General features: G+C 35.6%; 1 protein-coding gene across 3 annotated transcripts in view; it reads right to left on the bottom strand.

The window, feature by feature from the left end:
* Window positions 1–6,656: 6,656 nt before the first annotated feature.
* The window catches only part of UCHL5 (ubiquitin C-terminal hydrolase L5), a 19,573-nt gene continuing 799 nt past the window's right edge, over window positions 6,657–25,430 (bottom strand). The window contains exons 2-11 of one of the 3 annotated variants that reach the window (XM_080406979.1): window positions 24,785–24,848; window positions 22,947–23,052; window positions 14,944–15,069; window positions 14,796–14,857; window positions 14,588–14,718; window positions 12,923–12,986; window positions 11,728–11,830; window positions 11,194–11,307; window positions 9,094–9,192; window positions 6,657–7,253 (exon numbers count right to left, since the gene is read on the bottom strand). In XM_080406979.1, coding sequence (XP_080263105.1) covers window positions 7,209–7,253; window positions 9,094–9,192; window positions 11,194–11,307; window positions 11,728–11,830; window positions 12,923–12,986; window positions 14,588–14,718; window positions 14,796–14,857; window positions 14,944–15,069; window positions 22,947–23,052; window positions 24,785–24,848 — 914 coding nt within the window. In that variant the 3' untranslated portion in view covers window positions 6,657–7,208. Of the gene's footprint in view, window positions 7,254–9,093; window positions 9,193–11,193; window positions 11,308–11,727; window positions 11,831–12,922; window positions 12,987–14,587; window positions 14,719–14,795; window positions 14,858–14,943; window positions 15,070–19,148; window positions 19,233–22,946; window positions 23,053–24,784; window positions 24,849–25,430 lie in introns of those variants that run through there. The other 2 variants (XM_080406981.1, XM_080406980.1) reach the window with 2 other exon arrangements.

Genomic DNA, 25,430 nt, shown 5'->3' with positions numbered 1-25,430 from the left:
AAGAGTTATTTCATGTTTTCTTGTTTAAATTGGGATACAACAATTATCTTGGTACCAGACTGTTATCAATAACGTTGGCAGAAATTAGTAAAAATATTTGCATAAAGCACACTTTATTTTTCATTCACTGAACTGCAAATATCAGATATTGGTAAGAGTTGCAGATGATTGCCTAGTTATTGTCAGAGATATAACCCTAGCAATTAGCAACGTGTATAGTTAAAAAAAGAAGACAAATATTAATGTAATTTCCTATTGATGCACTTAAGCACAAACAAACCATGCAAAATATGGAAAATTCTTGCTTATCATGGCAAAACATTTACCTAGACTTGAAGTGCCTTCAATATAACCAACTCTGTTAGATCTTATTAATAGAGGGAAGTGAGATTACCCAGACCAGACAAAAAGGCTCCACAGTTCAACTGACTTTTGCAGCATTTGCAGCCATTACATGTAATGGAGAAACCTACCTCAATTTCACTTAACTTGGTGATTGTAACTCTGTGGGAACAGCCCTGCACTACCAACACTTCTGCTACATGAGAGATTTGTTGAACACGAAAGACTGAAAATGGTGGCAGAACTTACTACTAGCTATTTTGCTATTTTTGATCTTAAGGGATAAAAACACAATAAATGGGAAAAAAAACAAACCCCAAAAACAAACAAAAAACCCCCCCACCAACCAACCAACCAACTCAGAAAAGTAACTATAACACATAAACACAACTATTCCCTCCATAGCTGTTTCCTTAAGGATGCTTTTCTATTTTATTTCAGAGCAATGCTCCAGGACCGCAGAGAAAAAACGTATTTTATAATCCCACATAGGTCACATCTCAGAAATGCATAAATTTTAAGAGAAATAAGTTTCACTAGCAAGGCCCAAAGCAATAAAGCCCATACATCCTTAATGATCTAATTGTGATTTTTTTTTTAAACATAAATAACATTTTTCTCCTGCTCTACAAAACCTACTATCTGTACGATACTTCCACTATTACTACAAAAACTACTATCTGTACGATACTTCCACTATTACTAAAATTTCTGTTACTGTACTTATTCAAACTTTTCTGAGCACTCTGTATAGTAGGCACTCTGATAGTAGGGCCTGTAGCGATAGGACAGGGGGTAATGGTTTTATGCTAAAAGAGGGTAAATTTAGATTAGATACCAGAAACAAATTCTTTCCTGTGAGGGTGGTGAGGCACTGGCAGAGGTTGCCCAGAGCAGCTGTGGGTGCCCCATCCCTGGCAGTGCTCAAAGGCCAGGCTGGACGGGGCTTGGAGCAACCTGGTCTGGTGGGAAGTGTCCCTGCCCACGGCAGGAGGGTTGGAATTAGACAGCCTTTAAGGTCCCTTCTCAACCCAAACCATTCCCTGATTCTAGGATTTATATTGGATACAGCCTTTTAGAGTAGCAAATTATGTTAAGATGCTTTTGTAGGAACACCAGCATTCTTTCACAGAGGTATTTAGCAAACACAGGCTATAAACTTGACACTCCTTCACTGTACTTTCCTATTATGTTTTTGAGGTTGAAAACAAATAGGTTGATCAAGATTGCAACAAGTATTCTTTGCTGGGAACATTTATTTTACTCTAGGAATAACTGCACTGTCAGTTTGATGTGGCTTAGCTATCCTGCTTACACCCATTAATTTTGAAGGGACTTCATCATATACAAGATCAAGCTATTCGGGCCAATTAAGCAAGCACTATTTTCACTGAATAACAGAATAAGGAGTTTTAGCTTTCTCAAGACAGGACTGAAGAAGTTCTTCCCACTCTGAAGAAGACTAAAACATTCTGTGTCTGATGTTCATCAGAAGGCACCTTACAAAGCCAATCAGGTTGGATGCTACCCACTGCCATACTACAACATGTTTTAACTTATAAAGAGGTTGATGAGCCACTTCTGCCCACAGAAAATATACAATGCAACTGAGTTTAAGATGAAACATGGACGGTTTAGTACCTACTTAGGTAGGTAGGTACCTTATAAGGCTTTGGAAACTCCTAGAACATAGAATTGCTTCCCTTCAAACCCAGTAGTAAGCCAGCTTTTGAGGAAGCTGCAGGATAATCAACTGAAAAGATGTCAGTTATCACAGGAGTAGTTTGAGGGATGTGTAAGAATTATTCTATTTCTCACATTCATCTGGTCTAATAACAGAAACCACATTAAGAGTTAGTAGGAATTTTTGATTTACCGATACGATGTTGGGATAAAGGACATAAAGAGCTCAGCCCAGCTGTAAGGTCACACCTGAAGTCTGACAAACACAACGTGCACACTGACAAATGTCCTAGCTTGGACAGGTAGACTCTGTTACTCATCACACCACTAAGTCCTATACCGCTGGCTAAAAAGACAGGATCTGTGTTTTCTGTTGAGTACAAGCTGAAAGCCACAGGTAACTTGGTATTTTTAAGTTTTTGTGCTAGATCTATTACTCGGTCAGGGAACAAGAGAGAGTATCTCGAAGTTCACAACCAGTGCTGTTGAGAGCTGCTTCTCCTCAGCCAGTCATCTACAAACACAGGTCTGCAGTTTATCTGGATGCACTACACAAACCAAGGTAAGTGATCTGAAACCTCAGTTTCGTAGCCTATTATGAACACTGTGAGCTAACACAATTTTTCATGTATATTTTCCTTAGCCTGTAGCAAACGCAAGGTAACACACTCTTGTAACTTTTGTTAACAACGACAAATGCAACTATGCTTAAAGATTTCATTACTGGCTGCAGGTAAAACAGACTTAAATTCACTATCACAGTCAGCTGTACAAAATCCATTACAAGATGAGAACATTTCAAATGGCTCCTTCACTTGCTGATAATCACTCCTTTTATGTAGCGCTATGACAAGACTGCCAAAGCCACAGAAGATACTAAGAAAAAAATACCTTTACAAATCTTATGGATAAAAAATAATTACTTAGCTTAGTCCCATATGGTTGAAATAAATACACATTATCTAGTCACCCTTTCCTTAGTACTTTTCTACTCTTAGTCTCCATTTATGTAGCTTTCATGACCTCCCTGCCCAAAGGTCAGATCTTTGGAATATACACCATTATTGCAACAAAATAAAAACTTATTTTATCTGTTGCCCATTCACTCTTAAAGAATATACCAATATTGCAGATTTAACTTAGTCACTAGAACCAAGTCTTGCAAATATAAGGACTCCTAGCACTTCAGTCCTGGAAACTCAAGGATAAACCTGTTGTTAAACTAATTGATGACCTTCAACACTGCCCTACAAGGCAGTAAGGTTACACACGCGTGGCAGAAGTTGTGGGAGGGAAAAAAAAGATGGATAGCTTCCTACAGGACCAGTTTTGACGAAGCAGAGAGGATTTATGAACATTATCTTAAAATGTTGCTTACAGATAAGAATTTTTGCCAATGAAACCGAGTAATCTCAAATATCATTTAAGATTTGTTGAAATTTTCCAAGTCAATTTCAGAAAACATTCCAGAATAGACATTCAAAAGGAGAAGTTTGTACAATTGAATATAATATAATAAATTTTTCATCTCCAATTGTTTTTTTTGTTTGTTTTGTGGGGTTTTTTTGTTTGGTTGGTTTTGCTTTTGGTTTGGGGTTTTTTTTTTTGGTGGGGTTTCCCCCCCCCCCCCCGTTCTCTCTGTATTTGTGTGTCATAATAATTTTCCTGTGTCTTTCTATAGATGAATAAAAATTTCTCTACCATAACAGTTGACAAGTCGTGTTTCCCTTTCATCTCCAAGAGATGAAAGTCATTAAGCATTCGTTTTCTGGAATGACCCTGTTTATTGATTACATTCAGATAAATTGTACAAAAGTACCCACAGACTTCATATCCTCCACTTTCTACCTCTACAGCATCATAAGAATAGATTTGATATTTGAACTGACATTTACGAAGCTGCTATGCATATGTACAGATAGAACGACCATTTTCCCCACAATATCCATTTATTAAAAGCTTTGTCATGAACCTTAAAGAAAACGCAGAGAAACTTATTTGCATTACTAAATGAAACAGCCAGTACAAAATTATTTCTCAAGACATTTTAGGTGTTGCAATTCAAATGGAACAACTGTCCATAACAGGTCATTTTCATGACCAGATGTAAACAAGTATAAACACTTATTCTAAAGATACAAAAACACTGGCCTTGTATATGCCCGCCAGTTTTTATTTTTCAAAATCTGTCGCACAGGACAAAAGACTATATCACCAGTACCACAACCATCTGGATCCAGTCCTTCCTCTAAGACTTTGCTCTGCTCAGGGGTAAAACACTCTTCTGGTGCAAGTTCACTCTATCTGACTTTCCTGTGACCAGAATGAATTTTATTTGCAGTAATACACTGAGGGGAAAAAAAAAACAACAACCCACCACCAACAACAAACAAAACACTTTTCTCCAAAGCAGTCTAGTGGTATGTTTTGCTCCTTTCTTCCCACCTTCTTAGCCAAAAACCAGACTACTTCATGTGTCTCTTGGCAGCTATTCACTGGTAAATCGTAACACTGTTGAACATGCAAACTTGTATTTAAAATTTGTATCTGTGTACCAAATTTGTATTTTAAAATAATTTATGTACAAAATATAAAACGTTACCCTGTAAAGGAAGAAATCAGGCTGCAGCAGGATTCTTAAATTTATGTACTATGTTAAAATTCACAGCCAAAGAACAAAACTGTGAGATGACACAGAAGTTTTATGTTGGCATTTTCTTAACAAACCTTTAGCAGACGGGGGAGACACTAACCTCTTTTGGGCAATGTGAAAAAAAGCTGTACAGTAGAATTCTTCATAGAAATTGAACTTACTTTTTATTCTCATTATACCCAAATTTCAGCTCCAACAGCTATGCCACACCATATGTTTATATTAGCAGAAAGCAGCAGCCCTTGAATTAAATCAGAACACAAATCTTTCACCATTCTATAAACAGCAAAATTAAGATGGATTAAGGCCGAAATCTCTATTTTTATTTTTTCGGCACCTTTGATTTCATAATTCATCAACATTATTTACAGTTTTACCTTCATGTGATGTTGCCCTAGAACTAGGCAACATACAAATAATTGCCTTTAAAAACAAAGATACAGATTACGAAAAATGGTTTTACAGACTTGGTGAAAATGGTCAAAAATTAGCATACAGGTTTTGATCAGGGAAAAAAGATATTCTAGAATATAACAAAGTACACTAGTTCTGAGTTGTTCTACTTCTGCATTAAATACTCTTTAAAAAATACCCAACATTTTTCACTCGCACATTGGACTGACAAATTTTGTTAAACTTTAAACTTCACGTCAATTCTTTTTTCATTCCACAAATCCAGAAAGCTTGCTTGCAATGTAAGTCACTCTAATTTCTAAAAAAATTACTATTAAAATTCACTGACAATTGCAAAAACAATTTGCTTAGATGCCCAAGCATGCAAATAAAAGGAGAATGGAATGACGTCAGCAAAATTTAAGTTGACGTCTATTATGGAATAGCAAAATTTTATTGTACAAATTATCAAAATTCTCCAAGAATGTCAGGGTGCAGCAGGAATCATCAGGCTAGGCAAAGACAAGACAAACCTTTGCAACAGGTTGAAATGGAGTTTACAGTATGATTTTCAGATCAGAAATGTCTTACAGAGGAAGTGTCTTTCCCTTCCCCTAAACAATACTGCTGCAATGAGTTACTGAAGTAGGGAACCCTCAGACACAATGTTCTCATCAACCTGATCAATTTTGTACAAAACGTGGACATCGATCTCATGTTCTTTTCCGAAACAGATCTTACCCTTCCAGCCATAGCCATGACACGCGAATCCTTTCAGCAATAGGACAGCACAGTACATGTTTTACTTCTTGGGCCAAAATTTTATCCTGTCAATATATATGCTATATATATGAAGCACCAACAGATAGCAGAATCTGTTTCATATCAGGGTTTCAAAAATTTTTCTAAATATTGTATATTCTCATCATACAAGCCTACCAGACCAAAGGACCTCACAGTTCAGTGAGCTATGCCTATAGGCAAAGTAAGCAAAACAAACATATTTTACTGGTTTTAAACATGTTCCAAGCAAACAAAGTTTCTTTTGTTCATTTTTCTTTCTATTGCTTGTCTCAGTCTCCTAAGAAGAAATGGGAAATTTAGAAAGCTAATTTATATACACTATACACTACAGTGTTTTGGTAATTTGAATACTATGTGTTGTTATGATGGCCTGTTACTATCCTTAATAAAACAATTTGTCTATTCGTATTTCACACACGAGCAGCACTAAGTACGCAAGACACCACGTGAGCACCATTCCCCAGACATTCCCTTTGGTCCATGGAAGACAGTTCAAGCATCTTCCATTACAAAATTGTTATCAATAAGAATCTTCATACATGTTTTTTCTTAGATTAAATTACCTCCCAAGGTCAATTAAAAAAACATTGGTTTAAAGACTTAAATTTAACATACTCTAGAACAGTACTACATTATATCCAAGAATATTAGCTCCCCAGAACAAGTGTGCCTTCTTTTTAACCCAAGTTTAGAATGCATATACTCAAAAGTCGTTAAGGCTAATGACCTCCAATGCATATCATAATCATCTTATCCAATAATAAAATACCACAGAAGAAAGTTTGCCAAAATAAAAATGGGAATATTTATTATCTTTTTCTACTAAAGCAATGCAGATCTCTTGAGATTATACATTGGTCTTTGCAAATGTTTCTACAGCTAAATCCATACTTTTCAATTTTGTAAAAAAATTAGACACATGCTTCATAAAAGCAAAGACACAGGGTATGTCACTGAACAATTGGAGAGTATTATAATTGTTAGTAGGGATGAGCAAAGAAGGCTCATGCTTATACTTGAAACTGGTATTTGTATCATCATATATTCAAGTGGGACAAAACAGGTACATTTTCAGGTCCACTTCTCAAGGTTTCAGAAATCAGATATACTGTTAAATACTGAATTTGACCAAGAGAACCCAAACATTACTTAGCAGTACTACATGCACAAGATGCAGGGGAGGGAAGAAAATCAGACTGTGCATACAGTACAAGACAAACTGTTACAATTGTCAAACGTGCGTTGGACAAAATTTAAAGTTTATGAAAAGTTTTATTTGTTGTCATGTAAATAGTTTCAGAAGCACAACTGTATGTATTTTGCAAAGTCATCTTCACTTGGCCTCCTGAACTTTCTTGGCATTCTGTTTTTCTTTTGCCTAGACAATAAAGGGAGATGATGTTAAGACAAAGACCTTCCTTTTGGAGCTTTGAATTACTACTCATTACATTTTTGAACATTCAACAGAACATGCTGTAGAAAGAGACATTTTAAGTGTAAATTTAGACCCTTTAGAAGTATCCTACTACTATTTTACTAGGTTCATTTACAAGGCCTTTTAAGAATACAGATAGGTTTAAATACATAATACGAAAGAAACTCTAAGATTAGGTAACTACCATACAGGGAAAGGAGAGGTGAAAAAGCAGCACAATTTTTGAAACATAATTTAACCTTCAGTTTTCATGCCTCCTTATTAATTTCATTTAACAGAAATAACTCATCCTAATAAAAAAATTTTATGTCACAAGAAAACACTGCATTCAGACATATTGATTATCACAACTTAAACTCTGAAGCAATCAACATCTTAGGTTTTTAGATCTTTCAAAAGAACAGTGAGGAAAAAGCCCACGAGAGTTTCTACCATGACATTCGCGAACAGATTCTCATATAACTTGTACCAATTGATTGGACATTCAAATTGACAGGGAACTAGCATTTTCTTCCTCATGAATTTAGTGAAAAAATATTAGGCGAGAAGAGGGGACAATTCAGATGCAATGCTCGCCATCTTTCTGTCAAAACTTTTGTTCATTCTGAACGAGACTGTTGCTTGTTACCCCTTGCCATTGAACAGAACTGGATCTAATGCTGTGATTTAGAATTAAGATCTGTTATCACCAGCTACTCAGGTCTACTGGAAATTTACTCGTATGAGAAGCTTGGTGGTGTTATAAATAACACCTATTAATGTGAAACTGGATTAAAACTCCACAAGTTACCCAAAGAAGGAAAATATTAAAACTGAATTCAAAAGTTACTGTCTTTCAAACTACTGGCCCACAAGCATACTCTAAGTAAATTCATTACTCATTAAATAACATTTAGCTCCTTTTTCATCATAATAAGAGAGATCCTTTTTCAGTGTGAGGTCAAAATCAGGGATACTGTCTATGGCACATGAATAGATATGCAAGCCAGCACTGATCTTATTACAGTTGAAGTACCTGACTAACCATACAATTTAATAGCCTTGCTTTAATAAAAAAGCCTTAATACAAACCCTAATAGTAAATGAATATTAGTAGCTAGACCCCTCAGAAAGGGGAAAACAATGAGCCAGTAAATCAGTGTAAGAACAGAGAAAACAAAGAGAACACATTCCAAGCTGTCTAAATTACCAGCACCTCTGTGCAAAGTTTGCCATCTAGTGCTGACAGCTGGGTAGATCAACAAACCTCAGCACTGAAGTCCATGTTGGCAAAACAGATTGATCTTGTACATACATGTCTGTGTATGTATACAATTAAATAATCTTCAGTTCAAAAAGGGATATCTAGATAGTATGGGGAACTCTACTACATACTAACTGGAGCTACACATCACTATTTTACTAGGACTTTTAATTTCCTCTGCAGAAAAGCCCAATTCATGTGTGTCTCGTAGCATCTTACGCCCTGTAATGTGATAGTTTAGCTGATAATGAATTGCATCCTCCTATATCACCGTTAGAAAAATTTGTTTAGGTTATCAAAGGGGAGCTACCATTTGCTTTTGCATAATAGTGCAAAGTTGGTTGGTCCCCCAACGTCCATTTGAGTTATGTCTCTTGAGAACTGCAAGGGACTATCAGGTAAACTAGCAATATCCCTGAACATGGTGGTTCATATAAACAAACCTATGCCATACATGTTTCCAATATATTTGTCCGCATTTTTTCTATGTAGAATTATAGTAATATACTGCTTCTTAAAAGTTAGTTGGGAAATACTCACTTTTTCTACTAATGGTATTAACTGTTGGTGCTCTGCTAAAGTCTTTAATAATTCCATGATGAAAGGCAGGTAGTTATGTTTTCTTCTAATATTTTCGATCTAAAATTAATTAAAAGCATCAACAGAATTATTACATGCCTAAACAGGGATTTTCCCCATCCCCATTATTGTCATTTGACCTGCCTCCCCCCCCCACCACCTCCCCTTCCCAAGAGCAGGAATTCTTTTTTCGGTTTCAGCCAGCTAAAAATAAAGTCAAAGCAATAAAATTCTAAGCACACAGTGCAAAAGTATATGCCAGATGAATTTACTGCTTAAAATTCTCCTTACAGTCTTTTGTCATACTGGCCAAAAAACCCTCAATGATTAAGTAGGTTATATGGTTTAGCTACCGCCATAACACTGACAAGTACTGTTATCCAAATTATTCGCTTTTTTACCCTCTCAATTTATATTGCAGTTCAAACTATGTATTTGTACAGTCCCTTGTGCAGTTGTGGCCTCAGCCTAGGCTGAAAACTTAAACATTTCTGCAATGCAAAAGCATAATTATTTTTGTTATACTAAACGCTTTGCAGCTCCTACAGCAGTTCAATCTTTCAGAAAGGTAGAAGATTGTTTGGTTTTTCAACTGAGGAGTGACGTCCAAGTAGTTACCTTAACATAAAAAGGTGGACTTTATGTAGTTTCCAAAATATTTCCCCATACAGTTAGGAACTTTAAGGTTTTTTGCCCCTCAGTTTCATTTGTTTGCTTACTCTCATGCTCAATAAAGCACATACTTTGGGTTTTTTTGAGTTTGGTAGTTAATGTTTGGGGTTTTTTTATGGTTTCTTGAATTGCATCCTGATGCTGTGGAAAAGAACATACTAACACTGGTTTAGGGACAGATAACAACAACACTTTACAACCTAACAGATATACTGTAGAAATATATTTGAAATTATCATCAGATTACTGAAGTCGTAGTCTGTACCTTGTAGAAACTCATGAAAACATTTATTGCATATTTAGTGAAAACAGAAAAAAAATCTAGTGAAAACATTTCTTTCTTTTCTATATCCTTTGATATATACAACTTATTTTAAAACTTTTTTTAAAATGTAGACACTTTCCACCCCCACCCTCAATAGGTTAAGGGATTAAAAAAAAAAATAAAAAAAATCACTACCCAGCTTTCTTCCCCCTCAAAACATTCCTTTAGAAGTATTAGGGAATTATCAAAAAAGTTGCAAGTGATGATCTCAGAGGAACTTTCCCACATCGCATTTTCATTAACACAACATGTCATTTCAAAGAATGACATGCTTTCAATGCACACAAAGTACTTCAGGAAAAAGCAGATCATATCAACTGTATCTTCACTGCTTCCCATAGAGGAAAAAACAGCAGGTAAACTGTAACAAAAGAACTCAATTACCCTAGGAAAGCTTCTTCACTGAAAGCTATGCAAGCACCTCTATGTCAGATTCAGAGATGTATGTGTAAAGACAGCGCAAGGAACGTTAATGCATCAGTTGATAAGGAAATTCACAGAATCTCCTGATTAGTCTTCATTATCAACGGATGCATTAACATTCTTCATTACTGACAGTAAGAGCTGGAAGAGCTTATATGAATGCTGTGTAGGGAAAAGAAAAAAAAAGTTAAAACTAACATGTCAAAGTCCTTCCCTTCCAGTAAAAGCAAAAAAAATATCCTACTTCATAAGAGGCCACTGTTACATATAGTGGTTGTAATTAGCAACTCTAGCAAGAAAAGGCTAATCAGCGATCTCAGACACACAAAGCAGTTTCTTTGTAAGAGTTCTAGAATCCACTGTGCTTAAAAAAATATTTTAAAGCGAAAAAGATGAAGAAGTGGCAAAACAAAGGGAGCTACCAAGACCATTACCAACCGACTTGGTAAGCCTTATGCTAAAAGGAAGCAACTGGTAATAACTTGTAAATTCAGGAATGCAACATGAATTTACATAACATTGCCTTTCTAGTACCCACCCAATTCCTCCAGAGTAATTGTAACAGTCTCCCACATACACAGAAGCTGTCTTTTTCTTACAACTTTTCCAATAGTTTAATCAGAAAAGCAAAGGCTACGTACCTTATATCTTTTTAATTTTTGGTTCTCTTCTTCAATTAACATCTGGTATTTTGCAACTTCTGATTGTATAGAACTTAACATATTACTACTTTGATCTGTATCCATAGGCTCCTCCTTCCACAAAACAAAAAGTGAAATGTAACGCATTCCTGTATTTTTAAATTTATTATTTTTTTAATTAAAATAAGTCTTGTCTTAAAGAGTATTTCTGTCACAGAAAGATTCAGTTTTGCCTACAGTTATAGGAACATTCAAGGAATTTCCACAGTTAGATATAAGAAAATCAGCTCAGGTACTAGCAAAAGCATAGTTCCACTACCACAGCAAATTAGTCAAGACAGAAAGCCACAGTTAGCTTACTTGGAACTAACCAGAGCTGCATCAGCGTACCCACACAGCACTAGACAAGTATGTAGTAATCCCTCTCTGCTTTAAGTGATACTCCATTTGGAGCATGGAAAGGAGGAGGTCAATAACCATGACACAAAACCATTATCAGAGAACTACTCCAGTAACTTAAATACCAAGGCCTACCTCTGCAAGCTGCTGCTGTAATTCTGCAATCCTCTGCTCATATATCATCTTTCTGTCAGACACAATAGCCATCAAGTTAAACCTTATCTCACCTTCGCTGTACCTAAATGAGGAACAACAACAAAACAAAATTTTTTTTCAAAATTCATCATTAACATGACAACTCAAAAACCCCCTTCACTATTTCATTATAAGGGAATGTATTTTGTGGGGAAAAAATAAAATCTAAATCAATTTATTAAATTAAGTTGTGCTACAGATCCAATCTTGTTAGGAAATAAAATGAGATCTCAGACGAACACTATCCAGTACGTAACTCCTAATAACTTCCTCTCCCAAGATACTACTATTCCTGTCTGTGGCCACAAAAAATAAATATTAGAACTGCCAAAAAAAAGAAAACAAAACATGATATAGCTGACAACAAAACTTGCACAAGACTGCTGCACACAATGTTTTTTACTTTCTAATTACTGTTACTTGTTAGAAAATGTTGGGAGACTTCTTCACACAGTGAAAAGTACATTCAACAATTAGACTAGCAGGCCTTTGAGTTTAAATCCTTCAAATGCGATTTGGTAGCAATGTTTTACTTGTCAAAAGAGTCTTCACGTAAAATACTTTGAAAGTTATTTTCTTAAAATGGCATAAAATCAACTTTATTTCTAACATACTTGGGGCTGCAGTCTGGGGTCAGAGCTAAGTAGGAAAATTTCCACAGTACATTTTTCAAGCTTAGATTTCTAAAGCAAATCACATACCTAAGAAAAACCTCTGTAAATACCAGCTGTATGAATGTATTTATTACCTAGTATTTTTAATTATAAGCTCACACACAAACTTTTTCCATGGCACTGGCACTCAGTTTTCACTTGCAAAGACCCAGAGCTGTCTAACAGAGTTAATAATCTTGCTCTTCCTTTTTCAGAGTACTAGTAGGATCTCTCTTCACTACACAGATACCTACTTTGATTAATCATACAGGAACACAGCGTATTTGAGACTTATCTATCATCACATTTGGCTCACGCTGGGCAATAGGTTCTGAAGTCACACAGTGATATGCACATAAAATGATGCATATGCGTCATTCCTTAGAAATTCAGTTGAAAGCCTTTAATTGAAGGAAATTAACAATAAGGAATTTTTAAACATATATAAGCTGTTATATTTTAAAAGCATCATGACCATTTACTTTTGTATACGTTTCTCTATGACAGGCCGTACAGCACTTATCCAGTCATCTTGATTGCATGCACCTAGAAAAAATACAAAGAAAAAAAAAGATTAATCTTCTTTGAAAAAAATAATTGCAATTTCAAGACTTATGTAATTCAGGTTTATGCAGATAGTTCCGAGTATGTAACAAGGTTTTCCTTGGCAAATGCAGTCTCAAATTATTTAGGTGGGTTTTTTTTAGAAGGAAGAAGAAACATTTTTTAATATCAATATTTAGATAATGTACCGGCTGAAGCAATGGAGCAAACCTAAATTTCAGGGGCGTAAGTATCTAATATTTATTTTGTTGTTAAGAGACAATGGGGACAGGGGGAAAGTAGGTTATACAAGATTTTTATGAAACAAAAAAATCAGTTGGGATGAAAACATAAAAGTAGACAGCAAAAGAAAAAAGTATGGATAGTTACAGCTGTTTCATTTGGACAAAAAGAAGAGTTAACACTATGTGGGTGCAACACAATGTTAAAGTCAGACAGAAAAAAAACATAAAAGGATGTACGACAGGTGACTTAAGGCAAGTAAGAGAATAAGCAAATGTGATTAGTTGATAGTGCCTTTAACAACCTCAACACCTCAAAGGAAAAGAAGAAACTCATGATCTTGTGACCACAGATGCTATGTTACCAGTAGGTCTGCAAGCTGTATAGTCTCTCTACCCAGACTAAAGATCAGATTTAGCAGCAAGCCATTACTCAGCCTAAAAATAACTGCCAAGAAAACTGCAAAAACCCTCTGGAAATGCAGTGTGGAACACAGAGATTTTGTCAGACTCAAAAGAAAGTGTAGACACATGATAGGCACTGTAGAGCTTTTCAAGATATAAGATGGCACACATGCGGCAAGGTAAGAAAGATTACAAGACACAAAACAGGAACAAGTCTTACAGAGAATAAAACTGCTAAAAGTAGTTGGTTTTTTTTTTTTAAACATTGGGAAAGTATCTAAGAAGAAAGAGGGCAGCATGTAAACACTGGCCACATAATGTATAAAAAAAATGCATGGAGTCAGCTGTATACATGCTTCCACCGAAGAAACAAATGATAAAATAAATGGATAATTTATACTCAACCTGGGGAAAAAAAACCCAAAACCTTTGAAAACAACATGGGAATTGCCTTGGGTGACAATACCACAAAAAGGAATACATGGGGAAAAATATTAGCAAAAGTAATTGCACACTATTGATAAGGAAAGCCAGAAAGATTACATAGTTTTACCAGGTTTTGTTAGAGACAGCTCAGAATGACAATTTATTTCCCCAAGTAAGGAGAGCGAACATCCAAAAGAAGCAGGTTATATAAACTTCTCCCTTGCAACAAAACTAACAAGGTATTGGAAGCCTACAGGATTGCATTTGATTGTTCATTTGATTACTGAATGAAAGGAGAGATAATCATAAAAGTGGAAGAAGCAGGAAGAAAACTGCATTTTCAGACCAACAAAAATAAAGCAATATAAATGACTGAAAAGAAGTATGAGTCTGAAGAGCACGTTAAAAAAAACTTTAAATATATGCTTTAATTCAATAAATAACTTGGCTTGATCCTATAACATACAACCAATTTGTTGCAATTAGCTATTATTAAAATGAAGGATGTTCAGAAGAAATATCAAATATTACCCAAGTCAATTGGTCCTTCCCTTAAGCCATCTAGTTCATATAGCCGTCCATTAACAGGAACATAGCTTACAAAGTGAAATGCATCTTCTTCTTTTGCCGAAGACTTTGCATCAAATTCAAACATCTGTTGTCTGCAAAGAAAATTTTTAAAAATCTGAGATGAAAACCAATTCACTCAAATTTTGCCTAGGTTTAAAACATGTGTTACCTGGCAAAGCTGTTGTGAACTTGTCGAATCACTTCCGAGTTGCTTAGTGCCAAACCTTTCATCTGAAATTAAGTTACAAAATTAAGTTGTAAGCCAACGTAGATATAACGCTGTAATACTTTAAGTGTAGGAAATCATAGGCACTCACCGCAGCATCAAAACTTTGTGAAAATTCTTTAAATTCTGACAAAGTCTCTCCTAGATGGATATCTTGATGAGCACAATTTAATAGCACACTTACTATGGCTTGAGTAGCACAAGCATTATTGATTACCTAGAGGGGAAAAAAGAAAAAAAAAAATCAAAAAGCGTTGAGATTTTGTTCAGTACTGGTGATAAAAAAATTACTTTAAGCTGGACATTTTTCATTACAAATACACACTTCTATGCTGATTCACACTACAGCCTCACTCTAAACCAGACAGCAAATCTCATTTGAGTAGCCACAGACAACCCTTTGCTGTAGGACACTATTAAAATGAATGCTGGATGGCTGTTATCTACAATTCATTGATAAAACTCGTATTTCACACCTATACTTAGAAACTCATTCTGCCTCACCACCTTCCTAAAGTGATTAATAAAGGACACAGAAGGAATACAGGAACCCTCTGAGCTCAGTAGAAAACCAAATAAAGTACTATTCAAATCAAGCTGCCCAAACGACATTTTTACAGCCAACTCTCCCAAAGAGAATATCCTTCAAATACTCAGAATTCCTACCAGGAGTATGAGTAAAAAAAGAAATATTTATTTGGGGCAATAAAGCACAATATGGAAACTAGAATTTTTTAATAAAAAGTTGTTGGACAAAAAATTTTAAATATCCTAGGCATAAACTAATAAAATTTCAAGGTGTTCCAAGATGCAAAGATTTTCTAAAAGCTGGTTTGCTTAATAGTAAGCCATATGAAATTTTAGATTTTTCACTTGTTTCCTAATTTACAATATACCTATCCTTTTCAACCTAACATGTAAATTACTAGTTTTTGTGACACTGTTCCTTAAGACTTTTAAAGCATTAAATATTTAAAGCATTAAATATTCCATTTTTAGAAAACACAAACTCACTCCTTCATATTACTTACAGCCATGCCTTTGATGTTGCTTGGTAATACACAAACTAAAATACAGTACTTAAAGAGAGAGACTAAAACGATTACTAAATATAGTCTGAGCTTTAATTAAAAGCACAGTAATCAAATGGTATAAGGCCATAATACAAGAAAATATTAGCAGTTTTTTCTCAGTGAGCTATAGGCTAGAAAAAATAACCTAGCTGTAGTCTATGAGACTATTTTGCACAGAAAATGCTACTTAAACCTTAGGACTGGGAGAGAGGATTTGGTTCTGTATTAAAAAAAAATGAAAATTAGTTCAGGGCTGTGAATGCAAACCCACTTCCAACAAGAGAAAATAAAAGAAAAAAACCAACTTGTTTTACAATCAAAGCTAGTCCCTAACAAAGAAAAACATACTATGTTAATACTATGCCACATACATATATACATTTTCTATACTTCAGTGTTCTCAGTTCAGAATATGTCTGTATAGTGCTGATGATAAATAAATAATAAAGCACTTCTTAATTTAAGAAAAATACGGTCTAGTTGACTTAAATGATAATTGAGGGAGTTGGCTACAGACGCAGAATAGATTACAGCAACTGAAACAAACTAAAACTGCAGGTATACAAGCTAAAGGCTAGAGTTCACACTATTAGAAAATAAAGGGCATAGAAGGAAAACCCATAAAGGGCAGTGAAATAATGAACAGCAGCAGAAAAATTAAAAACTGCAAACTACTAGAATGACATAATTTGAGAAAATTAATACTGTAACATAGGAAAATGAACCAAGTAGTAAAGATTCCCCAAGAAAGGACTTGAGTATGGTATTAGAGACAGTTGTAAAAGTAGTACTAGGATGAAAGCAGGAAGATCCTAAGTGGATTAAAGTGGGCTAACCCGAAGTAGTGGTTACAAACATGGCAGTTAAGCTGACAGAGAAAGAACATAGAGAGACCTGTGTCAAAGAACTATTAGAGCAATGCTGTTACGATGAAGGAAGGGTCACTACAACAAACTGCACTTGTTAAATTATAACTAATACAGGACATTACAGGGAGAGACAGCACTAAGTGGTTAACTATTTCTACTGAAAAATCAAGATGGAACAATCAGTTGCTCTGGCAGACCACTAATCCAATAACGACTTCAAAAAAGGGTAGGGAAATTAAAGAGATATTTTGTGTCTAGAGGCAAGCTCAACGCAGAAACTGTGCTGGACTAAGTGGATACAGAAGCTTTAAACAACAGCAAAAATAGAGGAAAAACTGAACTCAGCAGGGAACATGGTCTCGTCAAATACTTGCTTTTCAGCATAAAAATATTTTTGTATTCCAACTACAGTACGAGAAAAGTATGCAAGGACCAAGCTAAACATTCTTGTTTTACTGCTAGAAAACAATATGCAACAAATGCAGCTCTTAGATCAGCAGCCCCCAGCTGCTGAAATGGAAATACACTGCAGAACTACAAATACTCTTCAGAAAGCAAGAGGCAGGAGGTAAGGAAAATGCAGCAAGAATAGTCCTGTAGCAGCAGAATAGAAACAAGTGCTGGTGATACGCATAAAAAGACAGTGTGTTCCTGGATCTAGATGACATGAGAGAACTACGAAGATGGAAGGAGGTACCTAGGCAGTGGTAGTTCCTGGGCAGACTGAAGAGCACAGAGTGAGGAGGAGGTGACGGCAGTACCACATGTAGACAAGTGCAAGGCTTATTTATCACACAGGCACAGCACCCTACCAATGCATGCAGCCAGTCCAGCACTGCTACACACATAAGCTAGTGAGTCCCTTGGGAAAGAAATTGGTCAGGATACCCTTCTACCTTGATTTTCAATGTACCCCTTAAGGTGTCTCAGCGCTGGCAGAAAACATTTTCTGCATTTAAATAGCATGACAATATATGCAGGTTGTCCCAGAAAGATTTGTGTTTTGACCTGAGGAAACTTAAGAGGATTTGTCTGTATTTGTCCAGAAGTCCCAACATTGGCCTGTGTACTTCTGTCCAGGAAATCCTGGTGAGATACTTGATTGGTAAATGTTCAGGTCTCCAACTTAAAGCAGATATCCATATTTGAAAGACTTTGCTAGAAAAACTACAAGGTGTATTTCATAATATTTGAAAGAAAATAATATATATAGATATTTATCAGAGGAGATTGCCATCTCACCAAGTAAAGCCTAGCTTAAAACAAACTAAGGAACCACCTGGATAGGCTATTCTGGCACACTCTTCAATTAAGATGTGTAACTTCCTAAACGTGCATCTTTCCCTAAAGATGTCCCCAGTTCGAGTTTCTGGATCAACTTAAGGCTGAAGCACTTTATGTTCTTGGCTTACATCCTCTAGCCGATGCATTACGTATTTTTCAAAGAGCTGTGGACAACCCTGTGCTGCAATTGTAGCACAACCAGCAAATCTCTGGGGTTCGCTTACTAAGTATCCCAATGTTACAAAACAGTAACAAACTCTACAAAACTCAATGTGAAAAATTCAGCAGTAGGATAAAGTTCCAAAACATGCCTGTTAAAAATCCCTATCTAGTGTTATTTAATTTTATTCCTTTGGAATAAAGACAAAATCTTCCTATAGTTATATTAAATTACTGAAAATGTCTTTCTGACTTTGATTAGATGCGTTGCAAGTTCATCTTCTCGTAAGGTATCTGTTATCCCAAGTTTAGCTTTAACACAGATATCTGGACTACCTTAATGTTACCGAACCTGAAAATGGCAAAAATTGTGAGTTTGAAATCAACTGCAGTATTACAAGTATTAAAAAAACCCCCAAAACATATAACATGCTTCTATTTGTGGCACAAAGATAACTAAAGACCAACGTTTTGTTATTAACAGTATAATTTAAAAGATACTCCTTCTGAAGGTATATAGATTTTATTCCCAATTTTAATAAAGTTAACATTATTATCACAACTGTAAAGTTCTATCATCATAATGCAGCATAAATACATGACACAAAACAAAGGTCTGATACCAATACTTCAGTAATAAAACCTGAAGAGGTAATTAAAATAAAAAAATAATTAATTAAGTGTGCAACAATGGCATATTTTTTTTTGGTCTTTTTTGTCAGGAGACACTTCCACTTCTGCAGTGATCAGCACAGGCTACAGCTATTCAAAACAGTGCTGAAGATAGCTGAATACGTTGAGTGGTACAGTCGTGTAGCCACTGTGTGTAAAAAATAACAGCAAGGGCCTACTTAAGCAACACAGAAATCAGGAAATTCAGAGTTAAGGCTGAAATTGTATCCTTAACTCACCTCATTGTGCCTAGGTATCCTAGCTCAAAGGGTATGTAAGATCATCCAGAGTTCTGTGGCCTCAAATAGAGGACCAAATCATACCTAGGCATAACAGGGAGGCCAAATTTAACATGAGTGCACATAAAAGTGACCATTAAGAAAAAAAATCCTTTAATACGCATGCATACCAGACGGACGTTAGAATTCAACCCCCCCAACATACTCGTGATTTAACTATGACTAAGATCTACTTGCTATTTGGAATTCAACTACAACATCGCTATGAAAGTGGGTACGAGTAAAATGTGAGCACACCCAAGTTTCTTACCCAAACTGCGTTTCCTAATGCAACTTTAAGTGTTTTGCTAGACAGTTTGAGATCTGTAGCCTTTTACATCTAACTAAAGTTGTGCCCCTCCCTCCCGCAAAAATGAAACAGTTTAATATGGAATATTTAATTAAACAGAAATAGAGCCATCCTGTAATAGCATAATTTATTCCCCGATCTAAATTGTTACATATTAACAGTTACTTAGTCTCCCTCATATAGGATTCAGAAAGACACTTTGAAACTTCTCTGCAGTAAAACAGATTGTACCAGACTTCTCTAGGTGGTAAAATTTAAAAGAAGAAAATGCATGGGAAAGGAAAGAGGCAGAGTTCTTGAGGTTCTTAGGGCTCCAGTGTCATGTCAGTTTTGAAGATACAGATCAATACACCAATTATCTTAAATGTCATAAAAATTTTGCTAACCCAGAAAACAAATAATTTGTTCTGGGGTTTCAGCCTACAAAGTGACATATAATCATTTTACTCGTTACTTTTGTAATTAAGAAAAAAAGTCTTGACAGCTGAAAAAAAGTATTGAAAGATAACGAAACCCCATCCTCAAAGCCACCATAAAATTGGACTTAAAACATGCATACAAAAAATAAAAAAGGTACACAAGACCACTTGTACGATAACTGGGAGGACTTGCTATTTTACAACAGAAATACTTAATATTAATGCTCGACTTCCCTTGTGCTCCTGAGTGACCCAGAAGGATTCATAGACTGCGGTTTCAAGAAATGCAATAACCTCAGCATTGCTATAAAGAAATTCCTTTTCTCTCTCACTTACCTTTTACTGGTTTTGACCTGTACAGACTCAACTGAACAAATACATGTCGTAACATGGCAAGAGACCAGCCCAGAAAATATAGACAGAGCATCTACAGAAAACTGCTGGTTGATGAGCTGCACTGGCTTACGGAAATTCAATGAGCAGCTGAGCCATTGCAAAAGTGGAACAGAACCATGAAGTCAAAAGGAGACAGGTTGGGAGGACCAAGACATCCTGCTCTCATCAAGTGACCAGATCAGCCATTTGCTTGAGAAAACACTGTAAGTCCTGAAATCAAGGCCAGTCAAGTTGGATCTCTTAATTCAGGCTAACTTCCTCCAGTAAGAAAGTCACCAGAGCTAAACTGGTATTACAAATCCTCCCAAAATATCAAAACCAGTTTCTTTCATTTATGTTAACTTTTAATTTTAATTTCTTTGTGACTATTTTCACTAGTTCTGTCACAATACCTCAGTCCAGGCAAAACTGAACTGACATGAAACACAAGCATATATATGTCTACAAGAAGTATTTTGGTTTTGCTAAGCCACTGACTGCACTTGACTAACAGACAACACTAAACCACGGAAAAGATATTCTACTTTTAAACTCATCGCAAACATATATTTGAAACATATATTTCATGCCATCAAGTGGCATAACTAGGTACTGCTATTTTAAAGCAGCAGGAACACTTCTAGAAATTGCTTTCCATGCTAAAATTAATGAATTCTTGAGAGTCAGTCATGGACATCTTCCTTAAAAGCAGCAGGAACACTTCTAGAAATTGCTTTCCATGCTAAAATTAATGAATTCTTGAGAGTCAGTCATGGACATCTTCCTTAAAAGCAGCAGATGAAGGAGGAGGAAGATTAGAAAGTTTCTACATCTCCACATAAGTTTCAAACTTAAGAAAACAGTAATACATGAATATTTCAAAGCAAGCTACAAAATAAAGACAACTTTTTATTGCTAGCCTTTAATTTTCTGTTTTTGTCAGCAAGTCTAATTTTATCCAAATTTTCTGACGTACATTCTGCAAACCCAACTTAAAACTCAAAGCAGCTCCTCTTAGCTTCTTGTTTTTAAACACAGTGTCATGCTTCAAAAACAAGTGGGGAGGGGGGAAAAAAAAAAGGCAGAAGCAGTGACGCAAGCAGACAAATGTTTGGAAACTTTTCAGCATACATAAGAACAGCAGTTCTGGAAGAACCTCATCTACTCACAGGAAACAAGATAGATGAAATCCCTTGACTGAGGGTACATCTGCCTTTGTCTTTAAAAAAACTGTCTACATTCACATCAGAGCAATTTCCTCTTGCCACAGAACTACCCTTTGAGAGTTTTATCAAGGCTTTTCCCTGAGGTTCTTTGCATCAAGGCTATTTTGTAGCCACAGCCTAATGTTCAGTAACAGTATGTTTGGTTAGGTAGAAATCACAACCTAAACCAGCATCTGTCAGATCTATTAAGTTATAAAGACATTTGGCAAAATACTGCTGATCACTGTATTGTAAGAATGGGGGACACTGCTCGGAGGACTCAAAAGTTGCAGTAGGTAAAGAATGAAGAAAACAGTACCCCCAGAAAAAGGAATAAAGTCATCTACAATAGCATGAAACAGTAAGGTGATTATAAAAGGAACAAATTCAAGATTATTACCTGCGCAACAGAAGCACGTGTACAGAGTAGCCAGAAGAGCTACAGAGGCACCTAATGTTTCCATTGTTTTGCGTATTCCTAAACTTTTAGCTGGAAGTGTGTCGAGACTACTTTATAGCCCTAAATTTACATACAAAACACTTCAGCATTGGGGGTGGAGGGTGGGGCAGAGAAAAAGAAAAAAAGGAAAAACCCAACAAAAAATCCTCAAACCAGTCTAATGTGTCAGTTTTCACAGAAAACCTAATAATTTGCCCTTTGATATGAATGCTTTCTAATTAATACATGTAGACTTAACACAGGTTGTACTGTTACATTTATCATCGTTTGTGAAGCAGGTCTTGAAAAAGAGCTAAAACCATTTATTAAGTACTCCTACTTTCACTCTGATTACTTTCTCTTGTTTTTCTTGCTTGCAAACAAACATACAGCAGCCTGTCAAAGCTAAAACAAAATTTTAGTACTACTTGGTATCTAATAAAACGCACAGATTGCATTAACAATTTTTCCTGTAATTTCTAATTTAAACTCACCCTTCTGATTTAAATACTTAAAACTCCCATGACAAAATGGTCTGCAAACTCTTAAAGTATTCCAGAGTTACACTGTCCTGGCTGCAGAGCATTTGAGAAACACAAGAAATAAAGAGTGGACCAAAATGAACATTTCTTCTTAGAATTTGTTGAAAGTGGTTTCAAAAAAACAAACAAACAAACAAACCAAAACCAAACACATTTGCTTTCTGCTGAGAAGTAATTCTTTATTGCACAGAAGAGTTAGTTACTCTTAAAGGAGATGGCTGACAAATAAGTAAGAGCTTTACTCTTCCATAACTGATGATATTTTTGTCTGACTTGAGAAATCAATCTGATTTGCTTTGTTAATCATCTTTTAATACACAGTTCCCTCTCTCACGGAATCTGTAAAGTTTTTTTCACCTTGTGAAAATCTTAATTTTTGTGTACATATGAACAAAGAGATCACTTATTTTTCAGTACTGAAAGCTACGCTTCATGACATATCTAAGGAAAGATACTGAACTTGCCATACCTGTTTAGCAAAAAATATTGTATCCAGTCTAGAATCCTGAACAACAGAACCTGCTGGTTCCTCTCCAGGCTGCCACTTGAAGAGGAAAATTAATCCGTGCACTGGCCTAAAAAATAAAATTGATAGGAAAAAAAAAAAAAAAGTCACATGTACTTAGGAAAAGTATCAAAGCCAGAAATCCCTGCTACAATTTAACTGTATGCTGGTACAGTAATTTCTTTGTAAACACAGGGAATTTGCACTGAAATTTTCAAATGTGGTCTCTTAATTCGGCAGAACACACTTCAGGGTTCTTTCTGCATATGTTAAATAATCCCAGTCTAAACTGACACGTAGTAACTTTTATAAGTCAGCACCCCTTTTTTGGTTACTTTAACTATTACTGTCATACAACATTCATTTGAATTTGCTTGTGATAAGCAGCTATCAAAACATGTTCCAGCCGTTGTATATGATTGACACTAAAGTTTTGGTAATCCTTTTAGGCATAAATTAAATATAGTAAGCGAAGCTTTTGTGAAACTTAATGCTTTGAGTTATCTCTCTGAGAAGTAAGAGAAAACCAGTTTTCTACTAAAATTGTGTTTTGCTTTTCAGACTGCCTGTCTTGCATAATAAACAGCTTTTACTGCACATTACACTGTATTTAGTATTTCCACAAAACAAAAAATTATTAGTAAAGGAAACAGTTCTTACAAAATCTGTGGCTACATTAAAGCAAAAACTTACTCATCAATCAACTGGAATTTAAGGTCACTGCCACAAAGATGCCACAACAGTTTATCTACAAAAGGTAAACATACCACTGAACCGCATAAGAAGCTTTTCCTAAACTCTGACCAGAAGTCCAAGATGTCTTTTTAAGCAGTGGGTCCAATGAGGGAATTTGAAAAATGCTACAGGCTATTATATCCTTTAACTCTTAGTATTTACGTCAAAATATTGTACTTGTACATGTGCATGGGAAGGATGGAAGCTGGCTATCACTCAAAACTAGGAAGATATACATCTGACAGTACAAGCAAGCAAAGCTGTTACTTTATGAAAGCAACAGGCAATGTTCTGATGAAGTATCATATGAAATACACAGTGCAGGCAGCAAATAAACCACTTCTCAAGTAACATTTCCGCCATTCAGGTGTCATTGTCAAATATCTTCAGTCAGACATAAATTCTAAAACTATGTCTTCTGTAATGATTGCTAATCTTTCAGAAAATGTAATTACCCTAGTGTAGGATATCCACACAGGAATAGAGTATGTTCTGGGTTAGACAACATTTCTCTCTGAAAATCTGTTATGTGAATACAGATAACACTTAATGCATCATGGACAAAAATGGTAAGATAATTAATATTGCCTAATGAGGGCAGAACTGTTCCATATATCACTGTCAGTTATAACAAGACTATTTGCCTTCACCTACATATGGAAGTGGTTCTGCAGGAAAAACTAGTTACAAAAGTGCATAGTACAGTAAATTAATTTAATGCAACAGACGCAGTATCATGTAATGTGAGGGAGAAAGATAAAGCAAGGAACAGAGGTTTCTCAAAGAATATGGCAAAGAATGTAATACAAGCCAATGACCAAATCATTAGAAATCTATTTTCACATTCTAGCTGCTACTAGCATCTCTTTTCAAAACAAGAAAAGCTAGCTTAAGTACCAAGGCATTAATAAAAAGTAACTTTAATTGCTAGGAGCTTCTGCGGAAACTGAAGAAAAACAAAAACCAAACTAAATGCCACCAAAAAACCACCTGAGTTTAGTACACATTATTTCAGTGACTTCAGAGAAACGTGAATAAAAACCATGCAGATGAGAGATGCGCCTTACTTCAATTTTTCAAAGTTCTCTGGTTCCAAACTCCATATTTCTTCAACTTGTGCTCCTCTACAACCTGTAACAAGGAAAAATAGAGGTTTCCTCATCTAGCCCATTTAAAAGGGATGCAGCCATAAAGACAGACAAATGAAAGAACGATGGGAACATTTACAACTTGCACACCCAGGTTATGGAAGTGTCTATTCACAGGCTTTAATGCATTTTCATTAAAACCCCAAACAATGCAGTTCAAGAGAAAGTATTTATCCTGTGCATGGTGATGTTGTCTTTGTAACACAGCTGCATTTAAAGGAATCAAAGGAGATCAATGTGCCTTTGGTCACCTCACATCCTTTGCTCCACTGAAAGTAATACCATTTTAAAGACACCAGCTGGTCTAAAGCTGGACTTCAAACATCTGTCTTCAGCAAGAGACCCATGGCAATAAACTGAAAACACTGTAAACTACACACTCAAGCAAGACATTTGTGTAATACAGAGACTGAAAAGTTCAAACGCTTAGTGTGTGGAAGATGGATCTACAAGCTAAATCAAAACGCAAAAGGGGAAGCGTGCCTGGACTTCAGTTGGGAGAAAAAGGCGTCACAGAAATGACAGATCAATGTAACCTAGAATAAAATCGTTCTGCTGCTTTGGC

Source organism: Falco punctatus (assembly GCF_963210335.1).
Source record: "Falco punctatus genome assembly, chromosome: 11".
Classification (NCBI taxonomy): Eukaryota; Metazoa; Chordata; class Aves; order Falconiformes; family Falconidae; genus Falco; species Falco punctatus.
The sequence above is the reverse complement of the archived record's forward strand: the minus strand, read 5'-3'. Positions and strand labels throughout refer to the sequence as shown.